Raw genomic sequence first — 19,557 nt, forward strand, 5'->3', positions numbered from 1 at the left:
TAATTCTTCCAAAGTCTACACTTTGTTTTCATCCATGGATCCTCTCTCGGATTTCATGGCTTCCAGCCATTTGTCGGAATCTGGGCCCACCATCGCTTTCTCCATAAATCGTAGGTTCACTGTTGCTCAACAACATGACCTCCAAGACAGGGTTACCGTACTACTCTGCAGCAGTACGCGACCTTGTCGACCTACGAGGTTTGTAGTAACTTGATTCGAAGCTCAATGATCATCATCATCAGCTTCCACTTCAATTGGTGTAGGCGCCACATGAACAACTTCCTGTGCCCTGCTACACACTGGTTGAAGTGATGGTTCAATAACCTCATCAAGTTCTACCACCCTCCCACTCAATTCTTTCGAGAGAAACCTTTCCTCGAGAAAGGATCCGTTTCTAGAAACAAACACTTTGCTTTCGGATCTGAGATAGGAGATGTACCCAACTGTTTTGGATATCCTATGAAGATGCATTTATCCGCTTTGGGTTCGAGCTTATCACACTGAAACTTTTTCACATAAGTGTCGAAACCCCAAACTTTCAAGAAACGACAGTTTAGATTTCTCTAAACCTCAGTCTATACTGTGTCATCTCAATGGAAATACGCGGTGCCCTATTTAAAGTGAGTGCGGTTGTCTCTAATGCAAAACCCATAAACGATAGTGGTAATTCGATAAGAGACATCATAGTATGCACCATACCAAATAGTGTGTGGCTATGACGTTCAGACACATCATCACACTATGATGTTCCAGGTGGCATGAACTGCGAAACAATTTCCACATTGTCTTAACTGTGTACCAAAACTCGTAACTCAGATATTCATTTCCATGATCATATCGTAGACAGTTTATCCTCTTGTTACGACGAACTTCACTCTGAAACGGAATTGAACTTTTCAACATTTCAGACTTGTGATTCATTAAGTAAATACTCCTGTATCTACTCAAGTCGTCAGTGAAGTAAGAACATAATGATATCCACTGCGTGCCTCAGCACTCATTGGACTGCATACATCAAAATGTATCACTTCCAACAAGTTACTATCTTGTTTCATCTCAATGAAAACAAGGCTTTGCTCATGTGGTATGATTTGCATGTCACTAGTGATTCGAAATCAGGTGAGTAAAGATCCATCAGCATGGACCCTCTTCATGCAATTTATACTAACATGACTCAAGCGGCAGTGCCACAAGTAAGTGGTACTATCATCATTAACTCGTATCTTTCGGCACCAATGTGTAACACTACAATCGAGATTCAATAAACCATTGAAGGTGATTATTCAAGCAAATAGAGTAACCATTATTCTCTTTGAATGAATAATCGTATTGCAATAAACACGATCCAATCATGTTCATGCTTAACGCAAGCACCAAATAACAATTATTTAGGTTCAACACCAATCCCGATGGTAGAGGGAGCGTGCGACGTTTGATCATATCAACCTTGGAAACACTTCCAACACGTATCGTCACCTCGCCTTTAACTAGTCTCCGTTTATGCCGTAGCTTTCATTTCGCGTTACTAATCACTTAGCAACCGAACCAGTATCCAATACCCTCGTGCTACTAGGAGTACTAGTAAAGTACACATCAACATTATGTATATCAAATATACTTCTCTCGACTTTTGCCAGCCTTCTTATCTACCAAGTATCTAGAGTTGCTCCGCCTCAGTGACTGTTCCCCTTATTGCAGAAGCACTTAGTCTCGGGTTTGGGTTTAATCTTGGGTCTCTTCATTAGTGCAGCAACTGTTTTGCCGTTTCACGAAGTATCCCTTCTAGCCCTCGCCTTTCTTGAAACTTAGTGGTTTTTCAAACCATCAACTATTGATGCTCCTTCTTGATTTCTACTTTCGCAGTGTCAAACGTCGCGAATCTCTCAAAGATCATTGTATCTATCCTTGATATGTTATAGTTCATCACGAAGCTCTCAAAGCTTGGTGGCAGTGACTTTTGGAGAACCATCACTATCTCATCTGGAAGATTAGCTCCCACTTGATTCAAGTGATTGTCGTACTCAGACAATCTGAGCACACGCTCAACGATTGAGCTTTTCTCCTTTACTTTGTGGTCAAAGAATTTTGTTGGAGGTCTCGTACCTCTTAACAAGGGCACAAGCATGAAATCACAATTTCATCTCTTTAGAACATCACTTATGTTCCGTGACGTTTAAAACGTTTTCGGTGCCTTGCTTCTAAGCCATTAAGTACTTTGCACTGAACTATCGTGTAGTCATCAGAAACGTGTATGTCGGATGTTCACAGCATCCACAGACGACGCTCGAGGTGCAGCACACCGAGTGGTGCATTAAGGACATAAGCCTTCTGCGCAGCAACGAGGACAATCCTCGGTTTTACAGACTCAGTCTGCAAAGTTTGCTACTATCAATTTTCAACTAAATTTTCTCTAGGAACATAAAAAAACAGTAGAGCTATAGCGCAAGCTACATCGTAATTCGCAAAGACCATTAGACTATGTTCATGACAATTAGTTCAATTAATCATATTACTTAAGAACTCCCACTCAAAAAGTACATCTCTCTAGTCATTTGAGTGGTACATGATCCAAATCCACTATCTCAAGTCCGATCATCACGTGAGTCGAGAATAGTTTCAGTGGTAAGCATCCCTATGCTAATCATATCAACTATACGATTCATGCTCGACCTTTCGGTCTCATGTGTTCCGAGGCCATGTCTGCACATGCTAGGCTCGTCAAGCTTAACCCGAGTGTTCTGCGTGTGCAACTGTTTTGCACCCGTTGTATGTGAACGTTGAGTCTATCACACCCGATCATCACGTGGTGTCTCGAAACGAAGAACTGTCGCAACGGTGCACAGTCGGGGAGAACACAACTTCGTCTTGAAATTTTAGTGAGAGATCACCTCATAATGCTACCGTCGTTCTAAGCAAAATAAGGTGCATAAAAGGATTAACATCACATGCAATTCATAAGTGACATGATATGGCCATCATCACGTGCTTCTTGATCTCCATCACCAAAGCACCGGCACGATCTTCTTGTCACCGGCGCCACACCATGATCATCCATCAACGTGTTGCCATCGGGGTTGTCGTGCTACTTATGCTATTACTACTAAAGCTACATCCTAGCAAAATAGTAAACGCATCTGCAAGCACAAACGTTAGTATAAAGACAACCCTATGGCTCCTGCCGGTTGCCGTACCATCGACGTGCAAGTCGATATTTCTATTACAACATGATCATCTCATACATCCAATATATCACATCACATCGTTGGCCATATCACATCACAATCATACCCTGCAAAAACAAGTTAGACGTCCTCTAATTTTGTTGTTGCATGTTTTACGTGGTGACCGAGGGTATCTAGTAGGATCGCATCTTACTTACGCAAACACCACAACGGAGATATATGAGTTGCTATTTAACCTCATCCAAGGACCTCCTCGGTCAAATCCGATTCAACTAAAAGTTGGAGAAACAGTCACTTGCCAGTCATCTTTGAGCAAAGGGGGTTACTCGTAACGATGAAACCAGTCTCTCGTAAGCGTACGAGTAATGTCGGTCCAAGCCGCTTCAATCCAACAATACCGCGGAATCAAGAAAAGACTAAGGAGGGCAGCAAAACGCACATCACCGCCCACAAAAACTTTTGTGTTCTACTCGAGAAGACATCTACGCATGAACCTAGCTCTAATACCACTGTTGGGGAACGTCGCATGGGAAACAAAAAATTTCCTACGCGCACGAAGACCTATCATGGTGATGTCCATCTACGAGAGGGGATGAGTGATCTACGTACCCTTGTAGATCGTACAGCAGAAGCGTTAGAGAACGCGGTTGATGTAGTGGAACGTCCTCACGTCCCTCGATCCGCCCCGCGAACAATCCCGCGATCAGTCCCACGATCTAGTACCGAACGGACGGCACCTCCGCGTTCAGCACACATACAGCTCGACGATGATCTCGGCCTTCTTGATCCAGCAAGAGAGACGGAGAGGTAGAAGAGTTCTCCGGCAGCGTGACGGCGCTCCAGAGGTTGGTGATGATCTTGTCTCAGCAGGGCTCCGCCCGAGCTCCGTAGAAACGCGATCTAGAGGAAAAACTATGGAGGTATGTGGTCGGGCAGCCGTGAGAAAGTCGTCTCAAATCAGCCCTAAAACCTCCGTATATATAGGTGGGAGGGAGGGGAGGAGGCAGCCTCAAAACCTAAAGGTTTGGCCGAAATTGGAGGTGGAGGAGTCCTACTCCAATCCTACTTGGAGTAGGATTCCACCTTCCCACTTGGAAACTCTTTCCACCTTGTGTTTTTTCCTTCTCAAACCTTATGGGCCTTAGTGGGAACTTATTCCAGCCCACTAGGGGCTGGTTTATCTCTTCCCATAGCCCATGAGACCCCTTGGGGCGTGACACCCCTCCCGATGGTCCCCGGCACCCCTCCCGGCACTCCCGGTACACTACCGATGAGCCCGAAACTTTTCCGGTAATGCACGAAAACCTTCCGGTAACCAAATGAGGTCATCCTATATATCAATCTTCGTTTCCGGACCATTCCGGAAACCCTCATGACGTCCGTGATCTCATCCGGGACTCCGAACAACATTCGGTAACCAACCATATAACTCAAATACGCATAAAACAACGTCGAACCTTAAGTGTGCAGACCCTGCGGGTTCGAGAACTATGTAGACATGACCCGAGAGACTCCTCGGTCAATATCCAATAGCGGGACCTGGATGCCCATATTGGATCCTACATATTCTACGAAGATCTTATCGTTTGAACCTCAGTGCCAAGGATTCATATAATCCCGTATGTCATTCCCTTTGTCCTTCGGTATGTTACTTGCCCGAGATTCGATCGTTAGTATCCGCATACCTATCTCAATCTCGTTTACCGGCAAGTCTCTTTACTCGTTCCGTAATACAAGATCCCGCAACTTACATTAAGTTACATTGCTTGCAAGGCTTGTGTGTGATGTTGTATTACCGAGTGGGCCCCGAGATACCTCTCCGTCACACGGAGTGACAAATCGCAGTCTTGATCTATACTAACTCAACGAACACCTTCGGAGATACCTGTAGAGCATCTTTATAGTCACCCAGTTACGTTGCGACGTTTGATACACACAAAGCATTCCTCCGGTGTCCGTGAGTTATATGATCTCATGGTCATAGGAACAAATACTTGACACGCAGAAAACAGTAGCAACAAAATGACACGATCAACATGCTACGTCTATTAGTTTGGGTCTAGTCCATCACATGATTCTCCTAATGATGTGATCCCGTTATCAAGTGACAACACTTGCCTATGGACAGGAAACCTTGACCATCTTTGATCAACGAGCTAGTCAACTAGAGGCTTACTAGGGACAGTGTTTTGTCTATGTATCCACACAAGTATTGTGTTTCCAATCAATACAATTATAGCATGGATAATAAACGATTATCATGAACTAAGAAATATAATAATAACTAATTTATTATTGCCTCTAGGGCATATTTCCAACACTAAGTCCACTTTGAATATATTTGTGTTGTAGATCATGGCTCACGCGACAGTCATCCTGAATTTTAATACGTTCCTAGAGAAAGCTAAGTTGAAAGATGATGGAAGCAACTTTGTAGACTGGGCTCGTAATCTTAAGCTAATCTTACAAGCTGGGAAGAAGGATTATGTCCTTAATGCTGCGCTAGGAGATGAACCACCCGCTACGGCCGATCAGGATGTTAAGAACGCTTGGTTAGCACGTAAGGAGGACTACTCAATAGTTCAATGTGCAGTCTTGTATGGCTTAGAACCGGGACTTCAATGTCGCTTTGAGCGTCATGGAGCATTTGAGATGTTCCAGGAGTTGGAGTTTATCTTTCAGAAGAACGCCCGGATCGAGAGGTATGAGACCTCCGATAAATTCTATGCTTGCAAGATGGAGGAAAACTCGTCTGTCAGTGAACATGTGCTCAAAATGTCTGGGTACTCAAACCGTCTAGCTGAACTGGGGATTAAACTCCCGCAAGAAGCTATCACTGACAGAATCCTTCAATCACTGCCGCCAAGCTACAAAGGCTTTGTGTTGAACTACAACATGCAAGGGATGAACAAGTCTCCCGGCGAGTTGTTTGCGATGTTGAAAGTCGCAGAGTCTGAACTCCGTAAAGAGCATCAAGTGGTTATGGTGAATAAGACCACTAGTTTCAAGAGAAACGGCAGAGGCAAGAAGGGCAATTCGAAGAAGAGCGGCAAGCCTGTTGCCAATCCGCCGAAGAAACCCAAAGCTGGACCTAAGCCTGAAACGGAGTGTTTCTATTGCAAGGGTATGGGTCACTAGAAGCGCAATTGCCCCAAGTATCTGGCAGATAAGAAGGCGGGCAAAGAAAAATCAGGTATATTTGATATACATGTTATTGATAGTACTTAACCGGCTCTCGTAGTAGTGCCTGGGTATTCGATACCGGTTCTGTTGCTCATATTTGCAACTCGAAGCAGGAACTGCGGAATAGACGAAGGCTGGCGATAGACGAAGTGACGATGCGTGTAGGAAACGGTTCCAAGGTTGATGCAATCGCCGTCGGCACAGTGTCACTTCAGCTACCATCGGGATTAATGATGAACTTAAATCATTGTTATTTAGTGCCTGCGTTGAGCATGAACATTATATCTGGATCTTGTTTATTGCGAGACGGTTACTCTTTTAAGTCTGAGAATAATGGTTGTTCTATTTCTATGAGTAACATCTTTTATGGTCATGCACCGAATGTGAGAGGATTGTTCATATTGAATCTTGATAGCGATACACATATACATAACATTGAGACCAAAAGAGTTAGAGTAAATAATGATAGCGCCATATTTTTGTGGCACTGCCGCTTGGGTCATATTGGTGTAAAGCGCATGAAGAAACTTCATGCTGATGGACTTTTGGAGTCACTTGACTTTGATTCACTTGACACGTGCGAACCATGCCTCATGGGCAAGATGACTAAGACTCCGTTCTCCGGAACAATGGAGCGTGCAAGTGACTTATTGGAAATCATACATACCGATGTGTGTGGTCCAATGAGCGTGGAAGCACGCGGCGGATATCGTTATTTTCTCACCTTCACTGACGATTTAAGTAGGTATGGTTATGTCTACTTGATGAAGCACAAGTCTGAAACATTTGAAAAGTTCAAGCAATTTCAGAGTGAAGTGGAAAATCATCGTAACAAGAAGATCAAGTTCCTACGGTCTGATCGTGGGGGTGAATATCTGAGTTTCGCGTTTGGTGATCACTTAAGAAAATGTGGAATTGTTTCACAGTTGACACCGCCTGGAACACCACAGCGTAATGGTGTGTCCGAACGTCGTAATCGTACTTTGTTAGAGATGGTGCGATCTATGATGTCTCTTACTGATTTGTCGTTATCATTTTGGGGTTATGCATTAGAAACAGCTGCATTCACTTTAAATAGGGCACCATCAAAATCCGTTGAGACGACACCATACGAACTGTGGTATGGCAAAAGGCCAAAGTTGTCGTTTCTTAAAGTTTGGGGATGTGATGCTTATGTCAAAAAGCTTCAGCCTGAAAAGCTGGAACCCAAAGCGGAAAAGTGCGTCTTCATAGGTTACCCAAAAGAGACAGTTGGGTACACCTTCTATCTCAAATCCGAGGGCAAAGTGTTTGTTGCTAAGAACGGAGCTTTTCTCGAGAAGGAGTATCTCTCGAGAGAATTGAGTGGGAGGAAGATAGAACTTGACGAGGTTGTCGAACCTCTCATCCCTCTGGATGGTGGCGCAGGGCAAGGGGAAACCTCTGTCGTTGCGACGCCGGTTGAGGAGGAAGTTAATGATGATGATCATGAAACTCCAGTTCAAGTTTCTGTTGAACCACGCAGGTCGACGAGATCACGCGCTGCTCCAGAGTGGTACGGTAATCCCGTCTTACCAATCATGTTGTTAGACAACAATGAACCTGCAAGTTATGAAGAAGCAATGGTGGGGCCAGATTCCAACAAATGGCTAGAAGCCATGAAATCCGAGATAGGATCCATGTATGAGAACAAAGTGTGGACTTTGGAGATACTACCTGAGGGCCGCAAGGCTATTCAGAACAAATGAATCTTTAAGAAGAAGACGGACGCTGACGGTAATGTGACCGTTTATAAAGCACGACTTGTGGCAAAGGGTTTTTCACAAGTTCCAGGAGTTGACTACGATGAGACTTTCTCACCCGTAGCGATGCTTAAGTCCGTCAGAATCATGTTAGCAATAGCTGCATTTTTCGATTATGAAATCTGGCAGATGGATGTCAAAACGGCGTTCCTTAACGGTTTCCTTAAGGAAGAGTTGTATATGATGCAACCCGAAGGTTTTGTCGATCCTAAAAATGCTGACAAGGTGTGCAAGCTCCAGCGATCCATTTATGGACTGGTGCAAGCATCTCGGAGTTGGAATAACGCTTTGATGAGGTGATCAAAGCATTTGTGTTTATACAAGTGGTTGGAGAATCTTGTATTTACAAGAAAGTGAGTGGGAGCTTTGTGGCGTTTCTAATATTATATGTGGATGACATATTACTGATTGGAAACAACGTAGAGATTTTGGAGAGCATAAAAGGTTACTTGAATAAAAGTTTCTCTATGAAGGACCTAGGAGAAACTGCTTACATTCTAGGCATTAAGATCTATAGGGATAGATCGAAACGCCTGATAGGACTTTCACAAAGCACATACCTTGATAAAGTTTTGAAAAGGTTCAAAATGGAACAGTCCAAGAAAGGGTTCTTGCCAGTTTTACAAGGTACGAGATTGAGTAAGACTCAGTGCCCAGCAACTGATGAAGATAGAGAGCATATGCGCTCCGTCCCCTATGCTTCAGCCATAGGTTCTATCATGTATGCGATGTTGTGCACTAGACCGGATGTTAGCCTGGCCATAAGTATGGCAGGTAGGTTCCAGAGTAATCCAGGAGTGGATCACTGGACAGCGGTCAAGAATATCCTGAAGTACCTGAAAAGGACTAAGGAGATGTTTCTCGTATATGGAGGTGACGAAGAGCTCGCCGTAAAAGGTTACGTCGATGCAAGCTTTGACACAGATCCGGACGACTCTAAGTCGCAGACCGGATACGTATTTATTCTTAATGAGGGTGCAGTAAGCTGGTGCAGTTCCAAGCAAAGCGTCGTAGCAGATTCTACATGTGAAGCAGAGTACATGGCTGCCTCGGAGGCGGCTAAGGAGGGTGTCTGGATGAAGCAGTTCATGACGGATCTTGGAGTGGTGCCAAGCGCACTGAATCCAATAACCTTGTTCTGTGACAACACTGGTGCCATTGCCTTAGCAAAGGAACCACGGTTTCACAAGAAGACCAGACACATCAAACGACGCTTCAACCTCATCCGCGACTACGTCGAGGAAGAGGACGTAAATATATGTAAAGTGCACACGGATCTGAATGTAGCAGACCCGCTGACTAAACCTCTTCCACGGCCAAAACATGATCGACACCAGAACTGTATGGGTGTTAGATTTATTACAATGTAATTCACATGGTGATGTGAGGGCTAGATTATTAACTCTAGTGCAAGTGGGAGACTGTTGGAATTATGCCCTAGAGGCAATAATAAATATAGTTATTATTATAATTCCTGTATCAAGATAATAGTTTATTATCCATGCTATAATTGTATTGAATGAAGACTCATTTACATGTGTGGATACATAGACAAAACACCGTCCCTAGCATGCCTCTAGTTGGCTAGCCAGTTGATCGATGATAGTCAGTGTCTTCTGATTATGAACAAAGTGTTGTTGCTTGATAACTGGATCACGTCATTGGGAGAATCAGGTGATGGACTAGACCCAAACTAATAGACGTAGCGTGTTGATCGTGTCAATTTGTTGCTACTGTTTTCTGCGTGTCAAGTATTTATTCCTATGACCATGAGATCATATAACTCACTGACACCAGAGGAATGCTTTGTGTGTATCAAACGTCGCAACGTAACTGGGTGACTATAAAGATGCTCTACAGGTATCTCCGAAGGTGTTAGTTGAGTTAGTATGGATCAAGACTGGGATTTGTCACTCCGTGTGACGGAGAGGTATCTCGGGGCCCACTCGGTAATACAACATCACACACAAGCCTTGCAAGCAATGTAACTTAGTGTAAGTTGTGGGATCTAGTATTACGGAACGAGTAAAGAGACTTGCCGGTAAACGAGATTAAAATAGGTATGCGGATACTGACGATCGAATCTCGGGCAAGTAACATACAGAAGGACAAAGGGAATGACATACGGGATTATACGAATCCTTGGCACTGAGGTTCAAACGATAAGATCTTCGTAGAATATGTAGGATCCAATATGGGCATCCAGGTCCCGCTATTGGATATTGACCTAGGAGTCTCTCGGGTCATGTCTACATAGTTCTCGAACCCGCAGGGTCTGCACACTTAAGGTTCGACGTTGTTTTATGCGTATTTGAGTTATATGGTTGGTTACCGAATGTTGTTCGGAGTCCCGGATGAGATCACGGACGTCACGAGGGTTTCCGGAATGGTCCGGAAACGAAGATTGATATATAGGATGACCTCATTTGATTACCGGAAGGTTTTCGGAGTTACCGGGAATGTACCGGGAATGACGAATGGGTTCCGGGAGTTCACCGGGAGGGGCAACCCACCCCGGGGAAGCCCATAGGCCTTGGGGGAGACACCAGCCCTTAGTGGGCTGGTGGGACAGCCCACAAGTGCTCTATGCGCCAAGAGAAGAAAAATCAAGAGGAAAAAAAAAGGGAGGAGGTGGGAAGGGAGGAGGACTCCCTCCCACCAAACCTAGTCCAACTCGGTTTGGGGGGGGGAGAGTCCTCCCCCTTGGCTCCGACGACCCCTTGAGGGTCCTTGGACCCCAAGGCAAGGCCCCCTCCCTCCCACCTATATATACGGAGGTTTTAGGGCTGATTTGAGACGACTTTTCCACGGCAGCCCGACCACATACCTCCACGGTTTTTCCTCTAGATCGCGTTTCTGCGGAGCTCGGGCGGAGCCCTGCTGAGACAAGATCATCACCAACCTCCGGAGCGTCGTCACGCTGCCGGAGAACTCTTCTACCTCTCCGTCTCTCTTGCTGGATCAAGAAGGCCGAGATCATCGTCGAGCTGTACGTGTGCTGAACGCGGAGGTGCCGTCCGTTCGGTACTAGATCGTGGGACTGATCGCGGGATTGTTCGCGGGGCGGATCGAGGGACGTGAGGACGTTCCACTACATCAACCGCGTTCTCTAACGCTTCTGCTGTACGGTCTACAAGGGTATGTAGATCACTCATCCCCTCTCGTAGATGGACATCACCATGATAGGTCTTCGTGCGCGTAGGAAATTTTTTGTTTCCCATGCGACGTTCCCCTTCAAATAGTGACTTAGGAATCAACTATGTAAGATCTGAACTTTTCACATGCAAACACGACTGCTAAAAATTCCTTTTCCGTAGTAGCATACTTTCTTTGGGCATTGTCTACAGTTTTACTAGCATAGTGAATAACATTCAACTTCTTATCAACTCTTTGTCCTAGAACATCGCCAACAACATAATCACTAGCATCACACATGATTTCAAAAGGTAAGTTCCAATCAGGTGGTTGAACAATAGGCGCAATTATCAAAGCCTTCTTAAGTATTTCGAAGGCTTCCTCACAATCATCGTCAAAAACAAAAGGAATATCCCCGCCCTCACAATTATCAAAGCCTTCTTAAGTATTTGGAACACACATTGAAGATAACGTGACTTATAGTTAGGACAACCACATTCCCCGCCCTCTGTGATTTAGATTTAGGGGTGCCCGGACATTACAGTCTGTTGAATGTTGTGCCCCCGGTGATTTAGATTTAGTGGTGCCAGGACATTACAGTCGGTTGAATGTTGAGGAGACAGTTGGGCGTCCATTTGGGCCCAAACACGGTAGAACGTATGAGGAGAAATGATCTTGGACCTTGAAGACGATTTTATGGTCTATTCTATGCATTGTAGCACGTAGCAACGCACGTGCGTTCTTCGACCTTGAGGACGACTTTATGATCTATATCTATGCATTGTAGCCCGTAGCAACGCACATACGTTCTACCAGTTAGATGATAATTGTCATATCTATTTAGATAACTACTATCTTAACCATCTTGGGTTGTAGACTTACGATCCGATTGTAAAGACTTAACGGCGTGCGTTTGTGTGCATTTTCACAAACTAGCAAGTGCAGCGCGCGTGATGGACCAGCCCATTAAACAATGTATATTAGTACTGCAAAAACTTAGGCGTCAAGTGGGATTCGAACAACGGAGCATCTCGTTCGATAACCACCCAACCACCTAATTGGATGTGCTAGATAAGCTTATTTTAATTCTATTACTTATTCGTTTTTCAAACAGTTCTGCTTAGTTTTCTCTTTTTCTTTTTCTTTTTTAGTTTTTCTTTTTTCTCATTCTTATTATTTCTTTGATAAATTATGACAAATTTTTTAAAATTGATGAATTTTTTCCGTTTTTGATGAATTTTTTTATCAAATTCAATGATTTTATGATATACTTTTTAAAATTGGTGAATTTTTTTCAAATTTGATCAATTTTTTTAAGTTGGTTATTTTTTTAAAAATGTGAATTTTTTCAAATTCTTAAGAAATGATGAACTTTTTCCAATCAATGAACCTTTTTTCAAAATTGATGAACTTTTTTTGCAAAACCGATGAATTTTTTCGACAATGATGAACTTTTTCCATTTCTATTAGTTTTTTCTTTTAAATTTCGTCCGCCTTTTTTAGCCCGCAAACTCTTTTTTTGTGAATGATTTTTTTAGTTCCTGATCTTGCAAAAAAAACATACACATATGTTTTGAACAGCCAACTGGTCAGATCGGTTAATTATTGAACTTTTTTCTTAAAATCAGTGAAAATGGTTTAATTCAGATAGTGCGGCCAGAATGGTTCTTAAAACGTGCGCGTTGTATCTAATCACTATTATTGGATTACTGTGGCGTGGGTTCAATTCCTGTGACTCATAATATTTTTGCTGGTTTTTTTGTGATACAGTATTTGGATGCGCAACGTCTTTATGAGCCAGCTTCCAAAACAGCCCAGAAAAGCGATTTTTTGTGATACGGTATTTGGGTACGCTACGTGTTTATGAGCTTGAAAATAGCCTAGAAAAAAAGCATGCAGGCACCAAGTTTCTTAATCGGTTCTGAATATGTCGACTAAGGGTTTCCGGACTTAATCACCCTTCGCGTTTTCATTGGAAGTCATCAATTAGCGAACGCTTTTTCCGCAGCTTTTCAAAGAGCATTCTCGCGCGCTGTCATTTGACGCGTTCTCCGCCATCGCCACGTGTCATATTCTAAGCGTTTTCTTGGATTTTCGTTTTATTATTTTTTCGTACGTGTTTTTTACTTTCTAAATTGTTTTTTCTGGTGTTTCTGTTTTTCACCGGCCGTTCTTCGTTTTTTGACGAAAAAATTAATTATTTTTTGCGAAAACATGTTTTTTTACGAGAAATATGATTTTGCTTTTGCGAGAGGCATGTTTTTGCCTCCGCCGTGCCTTTCGGAAACAAAAAAACGTATTTCTGTTTTTTTTGGCGAGAGGCACGGTTTGCTTTCGCGAGAGACAGGTTTTGCTTTCGTGAGAGGCCCGGTCGTGTCTCTCGAAAAGAAAAAAAGTATTTTCTGTTATTTTTGTAATAGACATGATTTTGCTTTTATGAGAGGCATGATTTTGCTATCACGAAAGGTACGGTTGTGCTTCTTAGAAAGAAAAAAATGTGTTTTCTATTTTTTTGCAAGAGGTATGATTTTGCTTCCGCGAGATGCACAGTTTTGTTTTTGTGACACGCATGCCCGTGCCTTTTAGAAAGAGAAAAATGCGTTTCTTCGAGAGACACGATTTTGCTTTCATGAAAGGCACGATTTTGTCTTACGTGAGAGCCACAATTAAAAAAATATGCTTTTATTTTTCTATCTCGGGTGGCATGGTTTTTTTATCCGGTTTTTTTTTAAAAAATTCTTTAAAACCTATCAACATGACATCTATTTTTGAAGATCTCAACGCAAAAAATCAAATTGTAAAAACGGTTCAAGATTTGAATGCACAATTTAAGAAATAAAATATTTCAAAAAATAAATCGACGAAAAAAAAAAACTCACAGATTACGACAAGTGACACGCATACAGTGCGTCATTTGTCGCGACCTAGGATTTGTTAAAAAGAGTACTAGCTAATTAGTTTGTTCAAAAGGTGAACACTGTGGATTTATTTTTGACAATGAATTTATGTTGGCTCTATTTTCTTCATTTTAAGCTAAGGAGATGTCTTATCGAGTATATGACCATTTATTTTGACATGAGACAATCCAAAAGCGTCATAGATATTAACATAGTCATGATAATTGGGGTAAACCAAATGCTAGCTATAGTCGATGTTTCCGCAATTTTTTTTAGAAGATGTAACTGTTGCTCTTTTCGTTTTGCACCAGCATGCTTTTTTTTTAGAAGATGTAACTGTTGCTCTTTTCGTTTTGCACCAGCATGCTTTCTACTTTGTGTACAACATACTAGAACATATAGACTTATATTTAGTAACGGAGGGAGTAGAACATACGTTCTGGGTGCAAGGGTAAAAATGACATTGGTCCTTCGTTGGACAGACATAAGGGCCTGATTTCCTTTGTCAGAGAAACAAGTTCAGTTGATTCGCAAAAAAAAAGAAAGAAAGAAAGAACGAACCGAAACAAGTTCACTTGTATTCTGAATTTTTTTTCAGCAAGAAGACACAAGAACACACAAACATAAACACAACGCACGCTGTATACAGAAAAGTGTCCCCGACACAGATGAAATCAGAGGCAACGTTTCGTTCAGCTTCATCTTATTATTGAATGAAGATCACGTGGAACTGGAAGGCTTCGACGCGTAGCTATGCAAAGAAAGCAGCCAGCCGGAGCCGGCGGCTCAGTGCTGTCCCGGCAGCTTCTCCTTGATCTTGTCCATGATCCCCTTCTTCTCGCCGGTGCCGGCCATTCCTGCGTGCCCTTGCTGCCCGTAGGCTCCACCAGTTCCAGTTCCCGGCCCGTATGCTCCTCCGGTTCCAGTCCCCGTCGCCATGTGCTGCTGGTTGTCCTTGTGGCCGCCGGGGAGCTTCTCCTTGATCTTCTCCTTCATGCCCTTCTTCCTCCTCCCGCCCATGCCGTCGTCCTCGGAGGACTGCACACACACACACACGCATACAGGCACGGAAATCAGCATCTAAACATACAGAAGCACGTGAATGCGTACATGTGTGTGTCGACAGAGCATCATACCGAGCTGGAGCTGGAGCTGCCGGAGCGATGCAGTATCCCACGGGTCTTGTGCTCCTCCCTGCGGGCCTGGAACTGCCCGCCGGTGCCGGGAGCGGCGTGCGCTCCCCCCATGCCGCCGGCCAGCGGGAACGGGTTGCCGTACTCGTCGACGCGGTTGGCGGGGTTGTCGTGCTGCCCTTGGAACTCCATCTTGCCTGCTACTACTACCTTGGATGATGGACTCTTCTCCCTGAACCGGACTGCGAGTTGAAGTGTTGTGCCTTCAGCTAGCTTTGGACTTCGGATGACAGACAGACAGACAGACAGCTCGTGGGTCGTGTTGTGCAGCGAAGAGTGACGCCGGGTGGATATTTATACCGTGGCGACAGGCCGGGTTGTAACGGGATGTGGCAGGCCAGGTGGCTACTGCAGGGGGGGTACGTGTGCTTTCGTGGTGAGTCCGGCGGCGCAAGTGGTCGGCGTGGGCGCACGGATAGCCGGGACGCGTGCACGCGCCGCGGTCCTGAACGTGTCGGTGGCGACACTGACACGTACGCGTTCGGCTGTTCTGGAAGGGTGACTTGACAGATTAGCTCGGCGTTCTATTTTTGATGTTACAGTAGTACTACAGTTTAGTACAGCACGGTGACGGTGAGTAAGATGAACAAATTATAGGGCAGTGCACCTTGTTTCGTGACTTCATCTGTCGTGTTTGGATCCTAGGGTTAGAGTCAGGCCCGGTCATGGGGCAGGGCGAGCGGGGCGGCCGCCCCGGGCCACCCAACGAGAGGGGCCCCAGCCCAGTATGCCTTGCTTACTAGTGGCGGAGGAGGAGGTGATCCTTTTTTGCCGGCGGCTTCAGCGACAGCGCCATGAGAGCTGAGCGAGGGCGCATAAAAAAAGTAAATAACTGAACGATAGTTTCATACTCACATGGGTCGTAGGCCTTTTCCTTTGATACATGACGTGAAAGGGTATTTTACCTGATGTTTCCACTGGATGAATTGGGTGGGCCAGATGACAAGCACAGAGCTATTGTTTAGAGTAAAAATACACATTACAAATTAGGTAAAGATGCTATGCAGAAACGAATTAAATACTCACTCTGTTTTAAATTACTTGTAATTAGAAATGAATGTATCTAGATGTATTTTTAGTTCTCGATACATCAATTTCGATCCATTTTCCCAACAAATAATTTGGGATGGAGGGAGTACTAGAGTATTTATTTTTCTGACAACAAGAGTCCTTTATGTAGTCTCTTGTTTTTCATCCTCCCAAACCAAAAGGTAATCACCTTGCTTTCATTTTAGATGTTTGGTACAGTTATTTATTTTATTTAGCAGTCAAATACTTCCTTAGTAACCTATGTGAGAGGGGTAGTTTATTTGTTTATTGATGGTGAATGAAACATTTGGTTAAGGTTTTTTTCACCAGTGATTTTGGATATAGTTATTTTAGCATAACATGGCTTTTGTTCACACTTTCTGTTTGATATCATTTTATATCATATATGTTAATTATTATTTTGATGGATACATTAAGGGCCCTCGGGTTCAACTTTTGCCCCGGACCTTCGAAATTTCAGGACTGGCCCTGGTTAGAGTTAGAGTGAGTTAGATTTGAATCATCTAACCCTTAAAGATCCAAACAGGTGGGTTAAAGTTGGTTAGATGCATCTAACTCATTCAAAAACTCTAACCCATCCAAGAGGTGCTTTTTTGGGTTAAAATAGGTGGGGTCCAGGGAAAGAGAGAGGTCCAAAATAATCAAATGATTGAGAAAGAGCATTTATTGTCCATCTAACCCTCCCATCCAAACACATTTAGAGTTAGAGTTAGTTCAGGTTAGTTCAAGGGTTAGAATCTAATTATAACTCTAACCAGGTTAGAGTATCCAAACAGATTACTATGATGAGACGCAAGTGACGAATAAAAAATGCTTGTTACAAAAAATATGATCGACAAGAGTAGAAAATGAAATGAAAGACAATTTTTCTATTACGGTAATAACATTTATAGATTGATGTTCGATAGGAAGAGTTTTTCCGATGAAGCCAAGAATTGTATGCCAAAACAACTGAAATTGTCATGCATTTGTAAAGGATTTGCCGTGTACAGATGCGAAAGTAGAGAAAAAAAATGCCCTGCCGCGTATAGTAACTTCTTATAAATTGCCATGTGCTTGATCTCAGTCCGATTGCAACGAGGGCGTTGAAGCCCCTAAAAATCTGACATTCGTTTGGCATATGGAAGTCCGTCTTATCACAAAAAAGAGGAGCCCATCCCTCTAAATTCATCAACAATAAGGCAACGATCTGCGCCGGCGGACCGGCATAACGAATGAGTCGGTCACGTCCAGGCTGTCCGATGCAGTGATCCATCGTCGTTACACCTGCGCGTCCAGGCTGTCCGATGCAGTGATCCATCGCCGTTACACCTGAGCGCCCCACTCAAACAAACCGTTGTAGCAAAAATCTATTATCTACTCCCTCCGTTCCTAAATATAAGACCTTTTAGAGATTACACTATAAACCACATACGGATGTACATAGACATATTTTAGAGTGTAGATTCACACATTTTGCTCCATATATAGTCTACTAGTGGAATCTCTAAAAGGTCTTATATTTAGGAACGGAGGGAGTATGTTGCAACCTCACCCCCCAAGCACGACAAGGAAAATACCCCCGCGTCGGCCCGTCCCCGATCAACGGCGTCGGTGATCGACCCCATCGATTTTTTGCTGCCAGCGACCAGGAGAGCTCGAGGTGGGGCTCCCCCATCTATCACGGGGCCCGAGATTTGCTTCAACCATGAGTCACATTCAAGATTAATTACTTGCTGCCATGGAATTGGGCTCAAGCTCCGTCGTTGTCGTCGTTCATGGACGAACTCCTGTGAGGCAGCAAGACGTTTGTGGTAGTGTCCACGTGTTGCGATGGTACGTCAACCCGGGAGTCGTCTTCCATGATGCAACACCTCGTGGCCATGATGGATTTGACCTGGTATGAACCCTGGATTCTTTCACTAACGAAAAATGTTGCAACCATTGGTTTTAGTTGATTCGCTTCAACAAAAAGATTTCTTGATTATTTTGAATTTCTCTTGAAACTGAAATGTTACATTCATATAGTGCATTTGCTACATGCAACATACTAGTTGTTACATGGTACATCTTACTTGCTCCATGCTACAACGTATATGCTACATGGAGGAATTGGTTCAAGTGTGCAAGAAAACACAAAAAAGATGCAGCATACTTCCATGCTCCAAGATGTTTGAACCCCTGTTTTACATGTTATCATAGTTGTAGAAAATGTTTGTTGGCAAAATAACATGAAAAGGTTGGTATGCTATGCATGTAGGATGTATAAAAATTATGCTATGATGCTAGCAACAAAAAAACTTTTTGGATTTGTGTTTCGCATGCTGCATCCACTATGTTTCCATTTTTTTGCATCAAGTTTGAAGCAGCAAACTTAAATTGACTTGGTTGTTGATTTTGTTGCAGAATGTTGCTACGAAACCATCGATTTTCGTCGATGATGACCTGCAAAATACTATGGAGCAAGAAGAACATGCTAAAATTGATCTGAATGATCCTCCGGAACTTATATTGAGGACACCTTGCAGCAAAACACACATGGTGCAGCTCATTACAATGAGGAGGTTGCCGGTAATGATGCTAACGGAAATGCCACAACACTTGTTTATGAAATAGACGAAGATATATCATCGCAACGAATTGTTCCCTTTGTTGGAATGGTTTTGGACAATGTTGAATAAGCACAACGAGTGTACAACGAATATGCATTGAAGATGGGTTTTAGTACTTGAATTGTTACATCAAGACACGGTAGGGAAAGATAGTAGGAAAATAAGAAGGCCATTTTGATCCATAGAGTTTTTGAGTGCATACGCTCATGGAAAAATCCATCCAAGAATGCCAGTGGTAGCATTACTGACGGCGCTGCAACAAATTAGTGTGATGATGCTAACATCAGCTATGCTACTAATGAAAAAACAGCAAGGAAACAAGCTCACATATCTATGGATGTGGGTGACAAGAGGCAAAGAAACAGATTGAAGCGGTATGATTGCAAGACGCATATGGGTGTTAGCCTCTGAGACGTAACCTGAGTTGTGGCCGTTTTTGAGGCCGATCACACTCACCCGCTGATGTTGCAAAAGGGTCGTCGGAGATTCTACCTCTCTCACAGAAAGATCCCAGAAGCCGACATGCAATACATCACATCGTTGCA

At 43.5% G+C, this 19,557-nt stretch overlaps 1 protein-coding gene across 1 annotated transcript; it reads right to left on the minus strand.

The window, feature by feature from the left end:
• Positions 1-14,736: 14,736 nt before the first annotated feature.
• Positions 14,737-15,633, minus strand: LOC123398705 (dehydrin Rab15-like). The gene is made up of 2 exons (XM_045093152.1): positions 15,315-15,633; positions 14,737-15,216 (listed from the first exon to the last, which is right to left on the minus strand). The coding sequence occupies exons 1-2, from the start codon at positions 15,501-15,503 to the stop codon at positions 14,965-14,967; spliced, it is 441 nt and encodes a 146-aa protein (XP_044949087.1). The 5' UTR covers positions 15,504-15,633; the 3' UTR covers positions 14,737-14,964.
• Positions 15,634-19,557: the final 3,924 nt, after the last annotated feature.

This window comes from Hordeum vulgare, chromosome 5H (genome assembly GCF_904849725.1).
Source record: "Hordeum vulgare subsp. vulgare chromosome 5H, MorexV3_pseudomolecules_assembly, whole genome shotgun sequence".
NCBI lineage: Eukaryota > Viridiplantae > Streptophyta > Magnoliopsida > Poales > Poaceae > Hordeum > Hordeum vulgare.